The following is a 17,255-nucleotide window of genomic DNA, read 5'->3' on the forward strand; positions in this document are numbered from 1 at the left end:
GGTTGCAATTTGAGCGTCAAGGATGTCGCAGCTTCTGTCGTTTCCTCAAGAACAAACTTTGTATGTGAAGCTGGACACGTTACCTCATTCTCTATTTCTTATGCACGCAAACTTCCTTTTGCTGCCCGATGTCCCGAAATGATTCAGTGGATCGTGTTCAAAAGCTAACCACACCGGCGCGTCTCAAAACATTGATTCCATGGCAATTTAGAGCTTGTTAAATCTGCATGGCAGCGTTTGCCCTGTTGTACATGCGTCATTGAGTTGAGGCCCGGGCAGCAGGCCGATAGCTGTCGTTACACAAATGGAGGGCGAGAGGTGGGGGCTGAATTGGCCACTGCCTTTGGGTCGTGCATAAATGACGTCACGCGATTTTTACCCCCCCCCCGCCAGTCAGACCCCCCTCAAATGACGTCACAAAGCTCTGCCCCCCCCAAATAAAACATGCTTCAAATCGCTTCAAGCTATTGTCATTGTAGTTCGTAATGTGCCGCTGCACTCTTGATGTTGGAGAAAACATTTATTAAGTCTATTCAGTAGAACGTGTTGTCTATATTTAAAGTTGCGCATTTTTATGTGACGTACCATTTCTCGAACCCCCCCCAGGTGCGTGACGTCATTTATGGACGGCCCTTTAGCTTGCCAAGGTTTTCCCAAGAGTCCAAAAATACACAACATACTCGAGACTTAGCCGTGGGATATCGGTTGGAAAGCACTGCCATAATCGAGTTGAATTATTGATCCATTACATACCCATTGCTTAAGTGTGTGTGCAATGGTTGAGGCAGCAAAGTCACCAAGAGAGCAATGTTACCAATTCCCCAAACAATACAGCCAAGTGTTCAAATGACCTGTGCCAAGACAGAAAAGTGCTTCATTCCTGTCTTTATGACATTTGCAAGCATTCCATCGTGCAGTTATGCATCTGTGCCTCAACAGTTACGTGCGTCTCGCACTATTTGCACATCACCATTGTAAAGTGTGCCTTGCATCTCATTGAGATTATTTTGACTTGGGTTGAGCACTCATCAACACATGCTTGTTGCAGTCTGTACAAGTCTTAGTTGTATACACGTTATTGGAAAGTTAAATGAATACAAAAAAGCCACAAATCACAATTGTTTTTTTTATTGTGCCACAGTAACGCCGCCTTCTCCACACGGATAGATGCAGAAGCGGCCACTGGTCTGGCTGCCAGGAGATTGTCCCAGCGTTCCCGTGCCTACGGTGTGGTCCTAAGACCAATCGGCAGTGGCTCCACCCCAGTCCTCGGTTTGAGCTGTGGGGGCTGCAGTCCAGTCCTCCATGGTTGCTTGGAAGCCCCAAGTTGCTGCAGCTACACAAACAGAGGCAGCATGTTACACGAGGCCATGGTGTACAGCTGTCAATCACCCTATAGCACACTCCACCGTGTCACATTTTCTGCAGCCATTGAAACTTACCGGTGGGATTCTCAGTGACGGGCACGGAGGGTACCGGCACTGCCTCGGCAGCCCAGTCGGCAACCTCCGGCGGCGGCGGAGCCTCGGTGGGCTGAGCAGCCCACTCGCCCTGGTATTCCGGCTCCTTCACGGCCGCCTTCTCTGCTGCAGCCTGTTCCTCCTTCTCAATCTATAAATGAAAACATCACGAGTCAGGGCCACAAGAAAATAGCATGCACAACATACATCATCCAGTGCAATTGCAGTAACCATCGGCTGTCAAATACTTTAGTCAGTATGTGAGTAATAGAGGCAGACATTGCATTAAGGATATAGAACCAAACATGATTTAAAACCTTCCTGAGGTTCCACAGTAAAATGATAAACCAATGTTGCTTCTTGTTATCAGTCTAGAAAAAATGTATCACGTAGCATTGTACATGATTTTAGTGCAACATGAAAATGCATTTCAGTAGGTGGAAACAAGAATAAAAAAATATATCAGTTACAAAAGCAATTTATAATGATGGAACAGCTAGAGGCTGCATTAATTAAAATCAATCGTCAGATAAGGACACTCACTAAGATTATTCAGTGACATAGAAAATGTTCTGAAGATCAGTTGGGAAAATGCATAAATGTAGTCAGTGACAAATAATATAAAATATAAGCTAAAAAGTAAATAAACAAGCATGGAGGAGGGTGTACACTTGGAATGACACTGGAAAACAACATTTATAGACTCACTGGTCCAGTATAAGCACCACCATTTGAAGGTGCCAATTTAGACTGAACTGGCCACACGTACAAAATGTACAAGTCAGCCTCCAAGTATGATTAGGAACAGAGTACTGACAAGCCCCCTCGATGATTTGTTATGGCTCTACCTCTTCTGGGTCACGGTAGAAGTAGAGATCAGGCATGATGTCCCAGGGGTGCTCCCGTCCAATGGTGCCACGCAGACGCAGCACCTCACGAGCCAACATCCACCACATGAGGCCGATGGAGTGAGCTCCCTGAAATAAGGGACAGGGTGCAATAACAGGGGACAGAGAGGGGGCGATCAGGGGCACAGGGGATACAAGAAAACAGTAGAGATGGACAGAGGGGACAGTTAAGTGGCGACCACACTATTCTTAACTCGGCTTGACAAAAAAGCATCAGATACAATGACAAAATGTATTAGTAATTGCATTTAAATTGCAACTCGTTTGCATTCAACACCATACCTTTAGAAAGTAATTTGTACTTATATATGATATAGTCTTAATTATACTGAAGCTTTTTAACTCGACTGTTTGCCAAGAGTAAAATAACTTTATTGAAAGCCTTAACCATAGGAATTAACATGATCTTTTGCGAAATTGTAGCAGGGCCTACTACCAACGGCCAGTCAGGGGGCACAAGAAGCCCTACTGGTGTCAGCGAAAACCCTGCAGATTGCTGTTGCACACAGACTACGCTCCGCGTTCATCGACCAAGTCTGGTCTCAGCGCAGAGCTCCAGCTGTGTGCCGGCTTTACGCCACGTGGGAAGAAGGGCTCGAGAGCTTTTAACTATTAAAAATGTGATTGGGCTTAAGCAGAAGAGATGGAGGAGACATCAACTGTACCTTGTTGTTACAGGGAACAGCAATGTCCACGTAGCGCAAGGGCGAGTCAGTGTTGCACATGGCAATGGAGGGGATGTTAACGTAGGAAGCCTCCGTGAGCGGCTGATGGTCCTGTCGAGGGTCGGTCACGACGAGCAAGCGTGGCTCACGAAACGCAGCCTGGATCTGGTTGGTGAAGGTTCCGGGGGTGAAGCGCCCAGCAATCGGTGTTGCTCCGGTAGCAGAAGCAAACTTCAGCACTGCACGCTGAGCAGCACAAGATGAAAGCAACTTCATCAAAAAGGCTGCAATTATTATACGAAAACATTCTATAAAACGTTAATGTTCATTGGACTACATATCTGAATATAGTGGCTTGTGACTGCCACACAGGTAAACTTTGCTCTTATAAACAATTTAGAATTTTATATGCAAAAAATCTTGTCCAATTGGTTTAAGTTATGGAATCATTATAGCAAGGCCAAATTGAACATGGTTGATTTTTGATATGAGTGCGGAGATTTAATATTCATGCCATCATTTATAAAAGGGAGCCATTTCAGAATACGAATATTTATTTATACCGGAAGAATTTAATGAGGTATAGAGATCTTTTTCAGATGTCCAGTGGAGGCGGATTAGAACATTACAACATAGAAACACGACATGGGTGCACAGTATAGGAAAACAAATCCCATACAATGTTAAATAAAACTTAACTATTTTTCGCTCCGGTTATTCTTGTATATTATTATTTACTCAATTACTTGCCTGGCTTTTATTTACAAGCCAAGCAGGCGTTTATACCATGAGCCGAGTTCTCCCAGCCAGGCAGCCCAGGCATGAAAGAGAGGGGTGCAGTGTTCCCGCCTCTAACGTACGAGGGATCAGACACAAGGGGCCCTCACTTAGCTTAAGAACCCAGTTAAGCGAAACCGTGTTCCATAACATAAGCAACATCATGACTTTAACATGGTGTTGTACATTTGCAGAATAACTTCTTGACGTGTGAAAAAGAGCTTGACAGTTCATCGGATTCCTCCAGTCTAAATAAATATTCTGATATTCGTGCAGAATAGTTGAACATTTACAATTTTTTACGCCATTATACCAAGTTCGCTCGATCAATCAATTTAAGATTTGAAACATGCCATATTCAGCAAAAGGGTGCAAGCTACCATACATCTGGAGTAATAAGTTTGGGTGGCTTACAAATGTAGCAGGGCCTACTACCAACGGCCAGTCAGGGGGCACAAGAAGCCCTACTGGTGTCAGCGAAAACCCTGCAGATTGCTGTTGCACACAGACTACGCTCCGCGTTCATCGACCAAGTCTGGTCTCAGCGCAGAGCTCCAGCTGTGTGCCGGCTTCATGCCAAGTGGGAATGAATGCGCCTTTGGGTCTCATCTATATCCATCAGAAACGCGTTTAGACTAACGCGAGTGGGATGACCGAGTAGTCCCAACAAGTATCTGGCCATTTCACGCGAGGCCACGAGCCCACCTGGCCATAGGGGCGGGAAGAAATGACGCAAACGTCCGCTGGGTTCTCAATGGCAACGATGGCCCTGGCCGCCAGAAGCAGCTTCTCCCACGTCTTCTTCAAGTTCAAAATGAAGATTCCTGAAAATTGGAACCACGCAAGTAGGCAACCCGCGTTACTACCGTAATGTTCAATTGCAAATCTTCGTCAAGCAAAACAGGCATTCGATAGAGAAGTAACTTATTTTTAAAAGCGTGTGGCGAGACGTCGTACCGTCGTTCTTGCGCTTGTAGACGTACTGCTCCATCTGGAAGTCACAGTTCGTGGTGCCAAGGTGGGAGTTGGCGGCCAGGAACTTGAGCACGTCCTCCTCGCGCATGGCCAGCACATCTAGGCCCCCGGACATCGTGTCGCGTTTCCCGAGTAAAGCAACGATGGGAAACCTGCGGCACCACAGATGAAGTCGCCCGCCATCAACAACGTGGCGGCGTGCACGTTCAGCGCTAAGCTGCAGCTCTCATGGCGAGCGCCAGGATCACCCAGCGACCACCACTCGCGGCTGCGCCTCCACGAGCAGCAGCCGAGATAGCGAGCGCCGACACATCGCGGGTTCGTGCGGCAGGAGCGAGGGGTATAGGGGGTGGTAGGGGCCGGGGAGGGGGCCCCAGGACAACGCAGGGCCTAGGCCGCGAGGCTTCTCGTCCCGCGCTCCACGTGCCTCAACCACATCGCGCAGCCTCCGCGCCGCACGATACATTCGCGGAGGGAGATGGGGTCGAGTGATGGTGCGGCGAGACATGGTTGTGTGGCTAGGTTAGGGTTGGAGTCGCGTTGGGGGCCGCGTTACGGGATGCAGAGCGGAGCGAACCTGAAAACGACGCCGCATGGAAGCCCGGCCTGGTGAGAGAGACGGGGGTGTGGGCTGCGCCGAGCGATGAACGCGCGCGACGTCACCGCGCATCATTGCGTCATTACGCACAGCCAATCAGCGCGCTGAACGTCATTACGCACGATGCAGCTCGGCCTCCTGACGTCACCACGCTGCCCGTCGGTGCCACATGGAGCCAATGAGCGCCCGCGCTGGCCTCACCGAACCGCGTGTCGTCACGTAATCACGCACAAGCTGGCAGCGTGCGTCGTGACGTAATCACGCACAGTCTCCCAGCGTGCGTCGTGACGTAATCACGCACAGGCCATCGGCGCGCTTGGGACGTAATCACGCGCGCAGGCTTCCGGCGCGCATCGTGACGTATTCACGCACAAGATGGCAGCGCGCGTCGTGACGTAAACACGCACAAGCTACCGGCGCGCGTCGTGACGTAATCACGCACAGTCTCCAAGCGTGCGTCATGACGTAATCACGCACAGGCCACCGGCGTGCGTCGTGACGTGATCACGCACAGTCTCCTAGCGTGCATCGTGACGTAAACACGCACAGTCTCCAAGCGTGCGTCGTGACGTAATCACGCACTGCACGAGCGGCCGTAGCTACGTAAGCGCGTAGCGCCACGGCGGCTTCACGTGACATCACGGGGAGCGATCACCCAGAGAGGTGAGAGAGAGGATCGCGGCCTGGGCCGGGGATCGCGAATCTCCGCGGCTCCTTCCCCTCCCGCCTCTCGTTCTCACGGGCCTCAGGCTCCAGCTTCGAGCCTGGCTCCTGTTTCTGTTGGGTTCCTCTCGCGCTGATCTGCCGCAGGAGATACGGAGCGGAGCTGGGGGGGCACCTTGGTAACGGGTTTTTTGAAAAATACAAAAAGTGACATCACCGAGGCGGCTCGTCGCCGTGACGTCGTCGCGAGGCCGACTGGGAAAGGAGAGAGAAGCCGGCGAGCCGAGACAGCTTCGTGTGGGCAGGAGCCGTGAGTGAGTTGTTATTCGTGTGGGCAGGAGCAGGGAGCGAGTTGTTATTCATGTGAGCAGGAGCAGGGAGTGAGTTGTCATTCGTGTGGGCGGGAACAGGGAGAGAGTTGTCATTCGTGTGGGCAGGGAGTGAGTTGTCATTCGTGTGAACAGGAGCAGGGAGTGAGTTGTTATTCGTGTGAGTGAGAGCAGAGAGCGAGTTGTAATTCGTGTGGGCAGGAGCAGGGAGTGAGTTGTCATTCGTGTGAGAGCAGAGAGTGAGTTGTTATTTGTGTGGGCAGGAGCAGGGAGTGAGTTGTTATTCGTGTGAGCAGGAGCAGGGAGTGAGTTGTCATTCGTGTGGGCAGGAGCAGGGAGTGAGTTGTTATTCGTGTGAGGAACTGCGTGTGAAGGGCTTTAATGTGATGAGGAAACCGTGTGTGAGCTACTGGTATTGAGGTATCTTCGTGTGAGGAACTGCGTGTAGAAGAAGTGTTTGCATGTGATGAGGAACCGTGTGTGAGGAGTTGAGGGTGAGGTGTTTTTACATAAGCTGCTGGTAGTGAGGTATCTTCATGTGAGCTGCTGGTAGTGAAGTGTCTTCACCATGTGTGCGTTTGAGAGTGAGGAGAGCTCCAGGAAGGCGTGAGGGCTGTGTCGTCGTGAGTGCAGTTCCCAGGGTGGGTCTGCGTGTTGTGCCGAACCGCGTAGGGGGCTGCGTGTCGTGCAAGAGTACCGGTGTCGATGGGGTTCAGTATTAAACATTCAGAAACGAGAGGTGATTTATTTTCATACAGTAGACCGTGTATTTGACACGCCCAGTATAGCGCAATTGAGGCAATATGGGGGAGACGAGAATGTGGATTCGGCGTCAAAATTGGTTACTTCTGCAATCTCAGATTGTGAAGGAATGCCTTACTCCTCCCCACAAACGTTTTTTTTGTAAATATTCTATTCCGCACGTTCATACCTGTCATCCCCATACGATTTACCCGTATTCTCGTGCAGGGATATTGAGTTTTCATGTCCATATAGCCGTTTCAATACGGGCTTTGTAGGATGAACGTTGAGATGTATAAAGGCACGGCGTGACAAATAAGGTATGAATTGGTCTGTAATAAGGTCACTGATGAGGCGTTGAAAGGTTTGCATGTTTATCTGCAGCCATGTGTATAAAGTGCAATGCGTCAGATTGCAGATTGAGCTGTACACATCCCTGTCCTCCCGATTTCCTTCCCCCACCTCACCACGGCGTGCCTATTTTAAGCCCATTGCAATGGTGGAAAATATCAGACTGATCATGACTATGATCTCCTTGCTATAATTGAAACGTCTCACTTGTTATATTAGAGGTGGGTGTTCCTGAATGTTACTTTTAAGACGAGCGTGAAAATAATATTGCTCAACTAACTCTGGTTTCTGCCAACACAGAGAAGCTTGCTGTCGCATCACACTGCGGTGTGAAGGGTGACTTGACTCTTAAGTCATGGATGAAGATGAACAAGTGGAGTTTTCAAGCGTGGAGGAGGAGTTGTGCTATTGGAAGCAAAATGCATTAAAATACAAAGCAAGGTAAGGGCACACATCTAACGGTGCCTCTCACCACTCGGTGAACATGCCTGTTTGTTCTGAGGCTGCTATGGCATGAGGCTGAGCTCATGCGAGTGTCTTCATGTCTGTCTTCAGTTGGATCGCTGCACAGGAGGAGCTTGAGGAGTTCACCATTGGTAGCCGTGAGCTGGAGGCAGAGCTGGAGGCACAGCTGGAGCAGGCCGAGGGCCGCACTCGCGAGCTACACGCCACCAACCAGCGCTTGATTAATGACCTGGAAATTATCAAGGTGTTGTACAGCGCACCGCTTTACAGCACCATCACACACACAGACCTGTACAAAAACAACCGCCATTCACCGCTAAGTAGTGGTGATGTTACCATGGTGCTTGTGGCATACTAGCTGCACTTTGAGGCCACGTGAAGTGTCCAAGGCCTGTTGGCAGGAGGTCATGGAACAGTCCCAGGTGCCATGAGTTGACTAACTGAGATGACATTCAGATGCACCAACTGCTCCTACTGTTCCAACATTGTGCGTTTTAGCCACCTGGTGCTCCAACCATTGTGAGTGTTACTCCTTTCACGTCCATTGTTGCTGGAGGGCGACTGCCTCCAACTGCCCAGTAGCGTCCTTCACAAGCCCTCCTCCACAGATGTCAATCTTGATACCGCTGGTACCAGTCATCAGCAGGTCCAATCTGCTCTACATCCTTCTTTACCATATCAGTCCATCTCTTCTCTAGCCTGTGCCATGCCCGTTTAGCCCCATCTGTTCAGCCAAACAGAAGCTGCTTGGGCATGTTGTGGCTAGGCATGCATGCTACATGACCCATCCAACGCAGTCTCACATACCAGAGGAGCTCACTGATGGGACTGCGTCCACATCTTTTAAGGATCTGTGAGCTGCTTATACAATCCAGTCTGGTTAAACCCAGGGTGGATCATAGGCAAGCTAGCCTGAATGTTTCCAACCAGCACAGATGTTATTTTAGAAGGCTCCATGTTTCACAAGCATAATTGTGGTCGAAAAGACCTGGAGCTTCGTATGAAGTGATAGATTGGGTAGCTTCCACAAAGCACTATGCAACTGATGAACGATAATGCCGCTCGACTGATTCTGAGTGAGACCTCGGCTGACCAACCAGAGCTGGTCATAAGCACACTGCCCATGGTAGCTGCTTTGTTTTCGTGGGGCTGATGGTAAGGCTCCATCTCATAGTAGCATGCTCTGGATTCAGCAGTAGCATCTCCAACTCCTCAGAGTGGGCAGCAATCACCAGATCATCCGCATACGTAACATTGTTGTCAATAGGGAACTATCCCTTGACTGCACCTGGGCGGTGATCAGCCTCCCGTTCTATCTATACTGGATATAAATTCGACTGGTACATCCATGGAAAGCCTCTCGAACTACGTGGTCAATGGACATCTTTGTCGCACCCCAAGGTGAACAGAAAATGGTTCTGACACTCAGCCATGCAGCTTTACCCGGGCCTGCTCACCATCATGACGGTCCTTAATGATTGTGACAAGAGAGTCTGGGACCCCAATAGCATGAAGTATAATCCAGAGCCCTGGTCTATTGATAGTATCATAGGCCTTGTCCAGGTCAATAAAGTAAAAATGTAGGTCCTCTACACCTCTGCTGTAGCAGATGGACATAGAATATGGTGTCTGTGAAGGACCGCTCTGGCCTGAAACTACTTTGGGGCTCTGCAAGCCTCTTCCCAGTGTGGCTGGCAAGGTGATGTTAAATAATCCTTGCAAGGACCTTTCCCGGCACACTGAGAAGGGAGATGCCCCGGTAGTTATAATTTGTGCCGCCCCCCTTTTTAAAAATGGGGACAACCAATCCTGTCGACCAGACAGTTATAATAACGTCACATCAGGCAATCTGCACACAAATGCCACCCTCAGCAGTTTGCTTGAGAGGTAATCCCTACCCGGTATAAATTAGTGCTAGGTGGAGGGGTTACCAGCCCCTCGTATACACTGATGTTGTTACATACATAACAAGTATAACCCGTAAAAACAAAGTTTTTCACTATAAATCCTTTATATGCGTGGCGGCGAGAGTCCTCTCGTCCTCTGGCTTGAGATGGCTCCCACCTATGGGTCAGATGATTGCATTGCACCATTAAGCAATTGGTAATTAAATATAATATTTTTGACCTAAAAAGTGTAAAATTTTGGAAAAAAAATTTCACGAACATTAATTGTCACGCACAACGAGTCTGTGTGGAAAATGTCAGCTCGATTGGATCACGGGAAGTGGGTTAAAAAACGACCGATAGATTTGCACGGTCGCAAGCAAGCGAACTTAATATAAAGGATTTAAAAATACACCCTATTCACACTTTCAACCTCACTTCTGGCTCAACACACTCACCCCTATTCACACTTACTTAAGCCTCACCAGACCCCACCCCGTTCTCAACCCTCTCACTCAGGTAATCTTCACCGTATTCACCCTCACACTTTACTAGGTCTGACATACACTGCACTATAAACCACACAATACACTACACTATATTTAATTATATCACAGACTACAATATTTAGAATACACTACGATACACCAGCCTGTACATCGCATGACACTATAGCCCTCTTCATCCTACTCTACAGTACAGTAGTGCACAGTACTCCACATTAAATAAATCATGAATACACGATCATGCACACACACATATATAGACACAGAAACACATAAATACAAACACATATGTTAATTAAATAGTAAACAGGTGCAAAAACCCTGTTAAAGACCTGCACAGCACCATCACACATGCACACACACCTCTACAGAACCACCACACGCACACCATGACACACGCACACACCATCACACACACTTCCACAGCACCATCACACATGCACACACACCTCTACAGAACCACCACGCACACACCATGACACACACACACGCCCATTCACACACATTTCCACAGCACAATCACACACCTCCACAACACTCTCTTGCACATGCATATACCTCCACAGCATAGTCATGGACACCATCAAGCACCGGTCTCCACCCTGAAAAATATTATGCAACACCCTTGCGATAACATTAAATTAACTTAAATCTAAACCTATAAACAACCAACTTTACCCTACAACCTGACATTGCCTGACAATACCGTGACCAATTGGCATGATTAATGATTGACTTAAAGCTTTCGTGACTGCAGGAATTCATACTCTTTGGGTCTTTCGGTAAAGTCATGTAGATAGAAAAATAATACAATTTACGACGTTTCGATCGCAACACAAGCAATCGTCTTCGTGATTTTTTTTCTATCTATGTGACTTTACCGAAAGACCCAAAGAATATGAATTCCTGCAGTCACGAAAGCTTTAAGTCATGATTTAACCGCCTCTGCGGGGAGGGTTTCCACAACCATTAGATGATTTAACAAACTCCAAGACAAGAAGATCCATCTGATCGAGTCGCTCACTTCTCTGAAGAGAAGCTGCGACACCAAGGTCATACCAATCGCCTTTATTTATGTTTGCATTCTGACCACAGGTGTTGTGGTTAATGCAGACATGATTAGCCGAGGTATACCTAGCTCTGCGATCTTACATTGACTTGCAAATTCCATCTCTAGCCCCGTCCACTTACCCTTGGGTTGTACCCATCTCAAACATTTCTGACCTTTAGCTGCAGTAGCTCTCTCGCTATGTTTCTTCCTGCCTCAGCAGTCCGCCTGCTGTATTTTTTCGCCTGAAGACGATTGCTTGTGTTGCGATCAAAACGTTGCGATTTATTTTTTATTTTTCTATCTACGTGACTTTAACGAAAGACCCAAAGAGTCTGTATATTTTTTTTTTCAAGGCCGTGCTTTTGACCATTGTAATAAATACAATTGATGTATGCTTATGAATGAAAAAATCACGATTTTTCGATCGCAACACAAGCAATCGTCTTCAGGTGAAAAAATACGGCAGGAGAACTGCTGAGGCAGGAGAAATATATATATTTTTTCCTGCGATCGAAACATTGTGATTTTTTTATTTTTTTATCTACGTGACTTTACCGAAAGACCCAAAGAGTATGATGAATGATTATTCATAATTAATTATTATGAATCATGCCTGACAAGACAACAGATTATTGAGATGGTACCAATACTACAAAATATGAATGAATAAAAACAAGGCACAATATAAATGGGACACCATACAAGACAGTAAAAATGAACCTATTTAAATCAGGTAATATCTGAAAAAGTACAAACAAGATGAGACAATTATAATTCTAGATTTGAAGTTTTCGTGACTGCAAGGATCCATACTCTTTGGTTTTTTCGGTAAAGTCACGTAGCAAAATTACTGTTGCTGGAGCAGTCACACCTGATGACGGAGGCCTGTGTTGCTTCCGAAACGTCGTGATTTAATTTAGTAGTTTTCATTTTTATTTTGTTTTCACCTACGTGACTTTACCGAAAGAACCAAAGAGTAAGATGAGACAAAATTAATACAGTACAAGCAATACAAACTTTACATGTGGAACAAATGATTTAGAACATATGAGACACAACACGGGAGAAAAACAAATTACATTTTCAAAATAGCAGATAGAAAATTCAAAGAAGACGTACAATAACAATTTGAAAAAGTATGAGATGGACAATACAAACAAAGCAAACAATACAAATGAACCAGAACACATGATACCTTTAATACATTTGAGATACATATTACATATGAGACTGTATAAATGAAATAGAAAATCGTTCTTGAATTGAATCATGACCCAGAATAATGACAATGAATAACATCATTTTGTGTTGATTTTTTTGTTGAATGTATACTAACGGTATATCATGACTTGTAATGACAGGAAAAGCTGGAGCAGCAGCATGGCCAAAGCTATCAACAAATATCTTCCCTGGAGGAGCAGTTGGCACAAATCACTGCTATCAAGGATCAGCTGCACAAATATGTGCGCGAGCTGGAGCAGGCGAATGATGACCTGGAGAGGGCCAAGCGGTATGTTACACAGTGCAGTTACAGCACACGAGGCACAGTGGTGAGGTTTATGATGCAGAGCACCCATCATGGCCCCGTAAACTGACAAGAGTGGCTGTGCTTTTTGCTGGTTCTTAGTGCAACGTTCGTTTCCATGGACGACTTTGAGCAGCGAATGAACGAGGTGATTGAGCGCAATGCCTTTCTGGAGAGCGAGGTGGACGAGAAAGAGAACCTGCTCGAGTCTGTACAGCGGTTTAAGGATGAGGCTCGCGGTAAGTGCACCACACATCCCTGTGGTGTGGTGTAGTACTGATGTTGTGGGACTCGTGTTTGTGTGTGTGTGTGGCCTTAAAGTGCACATAGCCTGGTGACAGTGGCAAATGTTGTTTGCTTATTTACATGACGGTTATCTAAACTGCTCCTGGGTCTCCCCTAGGTCGACTTGGTCTCAATGAATACCTCGTGTGTGTAAACATTGCCACTGGCGAGACATAGTTGGCCAGGCATGGTGCTGGCCACCCAGGACCTCGTGTGCCATGCCGGTCTTTGTAGGCATTTGCTGACAGCACCTGCCCCAACCGTCTGTTCCAGGCTATACGGAATTTTTGTCTCGTGATTGCATGGTGTCTTTGTATGGTTTATTGGTGTTTGGGTGTTTTTCCATGGTGTATGTGTTCTGATGTGTACCATCAGCCTAACTAACACATTTGTGAGACACATTATAAAAGTGGATACTCCACCCGCTCAACTCTCCTAGACCAGTCGGGTGGTTATGGAGAAGTTCGAGAAGTTTTCGTTACTCGGCATTGTGCTCCTGGCCAGCTCTGCTTTGGAAACAGGCCTCGCTCATAATCATATTTAGCACAAGCTAGAAGGGAGATGGGCTGATGTGGTACAGATGGACTTGGCGGTGAGTAGACTTGCCTTTGACTAATACCAATGGTGTCAAGATCTACCTCTGGTGGATGCTCATGAAATATACTACTGGGCAGTTAGGGGCAGCTACCAGCAACTCTGAAGAGTGGAGGAGCAATGCTCACAACAATAAACAAACTGCTGGATGGCTTTAACATCATCATCATCATCATATATGCGTAGGTGGCATCAACCCTTTGCACTAACCTGTATCCATGTGCCACCACGTTGAAAGCCTACTGCAAGCCAGTTTCACGACAGATCTGATGAACCCACGAGTCCCTTGAGCAGCTGACTGGATGTTGCAATTATAGAGTCAGTCGAGATATGCTAAAACACAGCAGGGTGGTCGTGGCCACGACAGGTGGTGCATCTATCTGCCTGTTATCTTGGTGATACCTGGGCCTGTTCTGTGACCTGCCAGCGAGCATTCGGCACTTCATGTGATCTCAAAGTGCACCCATCCTGGTACAAGTGCCGTGGTAACGACCCTGCCACTTAATGGCTAATGGTGGTGTTGTATACACGTGGTTGATAGGCAAGTGTGTGTGTACTGGCTGTAGACCTGCGCCAGGAACTGGCGGTGCAGCAGAAGCAGGTGCGACGCTCGGCACCAAATTCACCATCAGCAGAGGTGGCTCCATCACCGGCTCCATCACCGGCTCCATTACCATCTCCATTGCCTGCTCCAGCTCCAGTGTCCGTGCCATCACCTTCCACCCCCCGTGTCCCTGGAGACATCGCCTTCGAGATGCCTGTCACTCCACGATCAAAAGGTACCTCCCTCCCACTGCCATCAAATTTCAGGGTGGCCTCTTTGTAATTGTGTTTAAGAGGCCAACATGCAACTATAGACTGGGTAACATGTGTGAACCCCGAAGGTATGTAATAGACTATGGAACATGTGTGAACCCCTGTGGCAGTATGTCATAGACTGGGTCATGTGTGTGAACCCCTGCTGCAGGAATGCCCAATGGTTACGGAAGTTCGCCACTGACCCCATCGGCTAGAATCTCTGCTCTCAACATTGTTGGTGATCTTCTCAGGAAAGTCAGTGTAAGTACCACGTTGTCTTTTTGTGTTCGTTTTGCTGATTGCCTGATATAAATATAAAAATATTAACACTGTTATGTTCAAATATTTAATTCCTGAGGTGAGGGTGTCTGCTTCAAGGAAGGTGCTGTAGTGGGTCCGTGCGGTTTTTCAGGCACTGGAGTGTAAACTTGCCTCTTGCAAGAATGTCATGCGGGACCAGCAGTTGCTGGGAAAAGTGAGCGGGAGTCTCTCGGGTACGTCTCGGACCCCCCACAGCCCAAGCCCTCCATCTCCCGGACACGACATGGGGTGAGGAAGGACTGCACACCCCAAGATGCCCGTAATCGCCCTCTCGTACTTCCCATACAAGAAACTCGTGCATTTGATCCATATCTCAATCCCCACGAAGCCAGGAGTAGCAGAGCTTCAGGCTGCACATGCCATTTCCCTTCCGAAAGTGTGCACAACGGGTGTGAAGCACTTTTTGTTTGCTCATACGACATGGTGCAATTGATCAGGAAATGCATCAAGACACTTGCAATAGTGTACGTCTACGACATGAATGTTCAATGGCTGTTTCCCGGCTGTGTTTCATGAGGATGATGCATAATTGCCTAAATAATAATTGTCTGTGTGTACTCTCTGCAGGCCTAGCAAAAGGTTGGAGAGAGCTTCCTATTTGCCCTTTGCGGGCCCAACCCCACCCACGCCTGCCTCCCCACCGGGTGGCATGCAGATCACTGTTTGACCTACAATGCCACCTCTGCAACCTGCCACCACAGTACCATAGCAACCTTGGAGCAACCACAGGCACCCAGCACACCCTACCTCAGCATAGGCTGCATACCCCAACACAAACTGCCATCCGCACCTCTAAATTTATTCGGTGTCCTCTGCAAGTACTGGTCCCCCTATAGTTGTGTTCTTTAGTTGTGAAGTCCATTCGAGAATCTGCACAGAGCAGATGGAGTTGTAATGTTCACTTATGCCACAAACCTTTAAAGTGTGCGCCTCGTGCTGCCAGCTATTTACTGCGTATTTATTGTCTCATGTAGGGATTTGCTCAGCATGCGCGTACATATAGGCGGATCCGTCTGTACGCTCGATACAAGAGTAGATTACATTGTGGAGTGAGTTCAAGGCCATGATCCACTTGATAATTTTTGTAAAGGCAATCGTTGCTTGCAATGCATTTACCATGAGAAACTGGAAATTTGGTGGGAAATGGAATGGGGTGATTGAGTTCTGTCTTGCCTTTAATCTCTTGAAATGACTCGGGGCCCATCATGCCTCTCATAACACATATTTTCACCACCAACTCCACATCAGACTGCCACACCCCATCTCTCCACACAAACACACTATCTCTCCACATCATCACAACACTACATCATCACATCATATCCACAACTCACTCGTGCGGGGACTTAAAGGCACCATTTTTTAAAATGCAGATTGTGTGTCAGTCTTGTGAGCTTTCTGCGATCTAATTTGAAGTTGATGTCCCAGTTGCCCACGAGGGGGAGTTGAGATCAGATTCAGATTTTGGGCAACAATATGTTAACAATGGGTAACGCTGCGGCAACCATTGCTGATTTCCGGCAATGATGATCATGGCCTTGAGAAAGTGATTTTGGATTCTGTGCATCTTAACATGCCGGAGGTGCCTACGCTTGCTGCTTTGGCCTTTGAGCCACATAAAGCAACGTGCGGTTTTATTTTCAAAATGTGTTGTACAGCAGACAGAACTTTTACAATGTTCCCCAGTGCTGCCAGAAAGCTTTGAGATTGCTCTGCCCAATTCAATTCTCTGTTTCAATGGTGGACAACAGAGCTGTAGTTTCAGGTGCATAGCAAGGGTCCCAATGGCACTGCGTCTGTAGCTTGCAAGCAGGTATGTGCTTTTGCAACTGCACATGCTCGTAGTGCCATGTGAGTGTTAATGCAGAGCGGTGGTACTATGATTTGCTGAAACCCCCCCCCATCACCAAAGCAATGCTAGAGGTAGCTGCAGCCCTTAATCACCATCACAGCGTGATAAGTAGCAACCTATGGCGATGCAAGGGCTGGAGCAGCAACTCCGCGCAGTTGTGGCAGAGGTTAAGGTTTGACTTGAAGGGTGTGTGTGCTGCTCTATCTTCTTGCTTTTGTTGTAATTCTCTAACTTTTGTCAGCACATTTCATTGTATATACGATTGTTCTTGTAAAGTGGTGGACTAAGTGAACACGACTATTGTACATAGGTTTTGATCGCTTGAGGAAATGCCTTCCACTCAAGTGACTGAAAACCGTGTGCTTTATCTTTTGTTATAAAATGTATTGGAATAAAGTTGGACTTCAAAAACATAACGATTTCTCTTTGAACATGTATGTACATTAGAGCACTTCACGTTATTACACCATCTCTAATTTATCTTAATTCCACGAACTTTTCAATG

The 17,255-nt window shown here is 47.3% G+C and overlaps 2 protein-coding genes and 2 non-coding genes across 6 annotated transcripts; 1 reads left to right on the forward strand and 3 right to left on the reverse strand.

The window, feature by feature from the left end:
• Nucleotides 1–1,112: 1,112 nt before the first annotated feature.
• On the reverse strand, nucleotides 1,113–5,470 carry RPSA (ribosomal protein SA). The gene is made up of 7 exons (XM_078856784.1): nucleotides 5,363–5,470; nucleotides 4,768–4,937; nucleotides 4,516–4,634; nucleotides 3,034–3,279; nucleotides 2,309–2,437; nucleotides 1,443–1,611; nucleotides 1,113–1,336 (listed from the first exon to the last, which is right to left on the reverse strand). Exons 2-7 carry the CDS (start codon nucleotides 4,898–4,900, stop codon nucleotides 1,236–1,238), a joined length of 897 nt encoding a protein of 298 aa, XP_078712910.1. The 5' UTR covers nucleotides 4,901–4,937; nucleotides 5,363–5,470; the 3' UTR covers nucleotides 1,113–1,235.
• LOC144932811 (small nucleolar RNA SNORA62/SNORA6 family) lies at nucleotides 2,784–2,938 on the reverse strand. Its single transcript, XR_013636954.1, has one exon. It is a non-coding gene; the product is annotated as a small nucleolar RNA SNORA62/SNORA6 family (small nucleolar RNA).
• Nucleotides 4,225–4,379, reverse strand: LOC144932810 (small nucleolar RNA SNORA62/SNORA6 family). Its single transcript, XR_013636953.1, has one exon. It is a non-coding gene; the product is annotated as a small nucleolar RNA SNORA62/SNORA6 family (small nucleolar RNA).
• Nucleotides 5,471–6,004: 534 nt separating the features above from the next.
• Nucleotides 6,005–17,160, forward strand: NDEL1 (nudE neurodevelopment protein 1 like 1). 3 transcript variants are annotated; one of them, XM_078856787.1, is made up of 9 exons: nucleotides 6,005–6,046; nucleotides 7,768–7,908; nucleotides 8,023–8,176; nucleotides 12,737–12,885; nucleotides 13,003–13,139; nucleotides 14,346–14,558; nucleotides 14,747–14,838; nucleotides 14,990–15,126; nucleotides 15,466–17,160. In XM_078856787.1, exons 2-9 carry the CDS (start codon nucleotides 7,823–7,825, stop codon nucleotides 15,563–15,565), a joined length of 1,068 nt encoding a protein of 355 aa, XP_078712913.1. In that variant the 5' UTR covers nucleotides 6,005–6,046; nucleotides 7,768–7,822; the 3' UTR covers nucleotides 15,566–17,160. The 3 variants fall into 3 exon arrangements, with proteins under 3 accessions (XP_078712913.1, XP_078712912.1, XP_078712914.1); XM_078856786.1 differs by lacking the exon at nucleotides 6,005–6,046 and adding an exon at nucleotides 6,053–6,360; XM_078856788.1 differs by lacking the exon at nucleotides 6,005–6,046 and adding an exon at nucleotides 6,053–6,356.
• Nucleotides 17,161–17,255: the final 95 nt, after the last annotated feature.

The sequence above is a fragment of the Lampetra fluviatilis genome, chromosome 5, assembly GCF_964198595.1.
Source record: "Lampetra fluviatilis chromosome 5, kcLamFluv1.1, whole genome shotgun sequence".
NCBI classification, from domain to species: domain Eukaryota; kingdom Metazoa; phylum Chordata; class Hyperoartia; order Petromyzontiformes; family Petromyzontidae; genus Lampetra; species Lampetra fluviatilis.

What these genes read in the sequence shown, in the direction of transcription:
- RPSA (XM_078856784.1), bottom strand. Translation starts at nt 4,900, where the DNA reads ATGTCCGGGGGCCTAGATGTGCTGGCCATGCGCGAGGAGGACGTGCTC. An exon ending in CTTCCCGCCCCTATGGCCAG is followed by an intron (nt 3,280 to 4,515) that starts GTGGGCTCGTGG and finishes TGTGCTGCTCAG; the next exon opens with CGTGCAGTGCTGAAGTTTGC. An exon ending in CTGTTCCCTGTAACAACAAG is followed by an intron (nt 2,438 to 3,033) that starts GTACAGTTGATG and finishes CCCTTATTTCAG; the next exon opens with GGAGCTCACTCCATCGGCCT.
- NDEL1 (XM_078856787.1), top strand. Translation starts at nt 7,823, where the DNA reads ATGGATGAAGATGAACAAGTGGAGTTTTCAAGCGTGGAGGAGGAGTTG. An exon ending in GCATTAAAATACAAAGCAAG is followed by an intron (nt 7,909 to 8,022) that starts GTAAGGGCACAC and finishes GTCTGTCTTCAG; the next exon opens with TTGGATCGCTGCACAGGAGG. An exon ending in GTTTAAGGATGAGGCTCGCG is followed by an intron (nt 13,140 to 14,345) that starts GTAAGTGCACCA and finishes TACTGGCTGTAG; the next exon opens with ACCTGCGCCAGGAACTGGCG.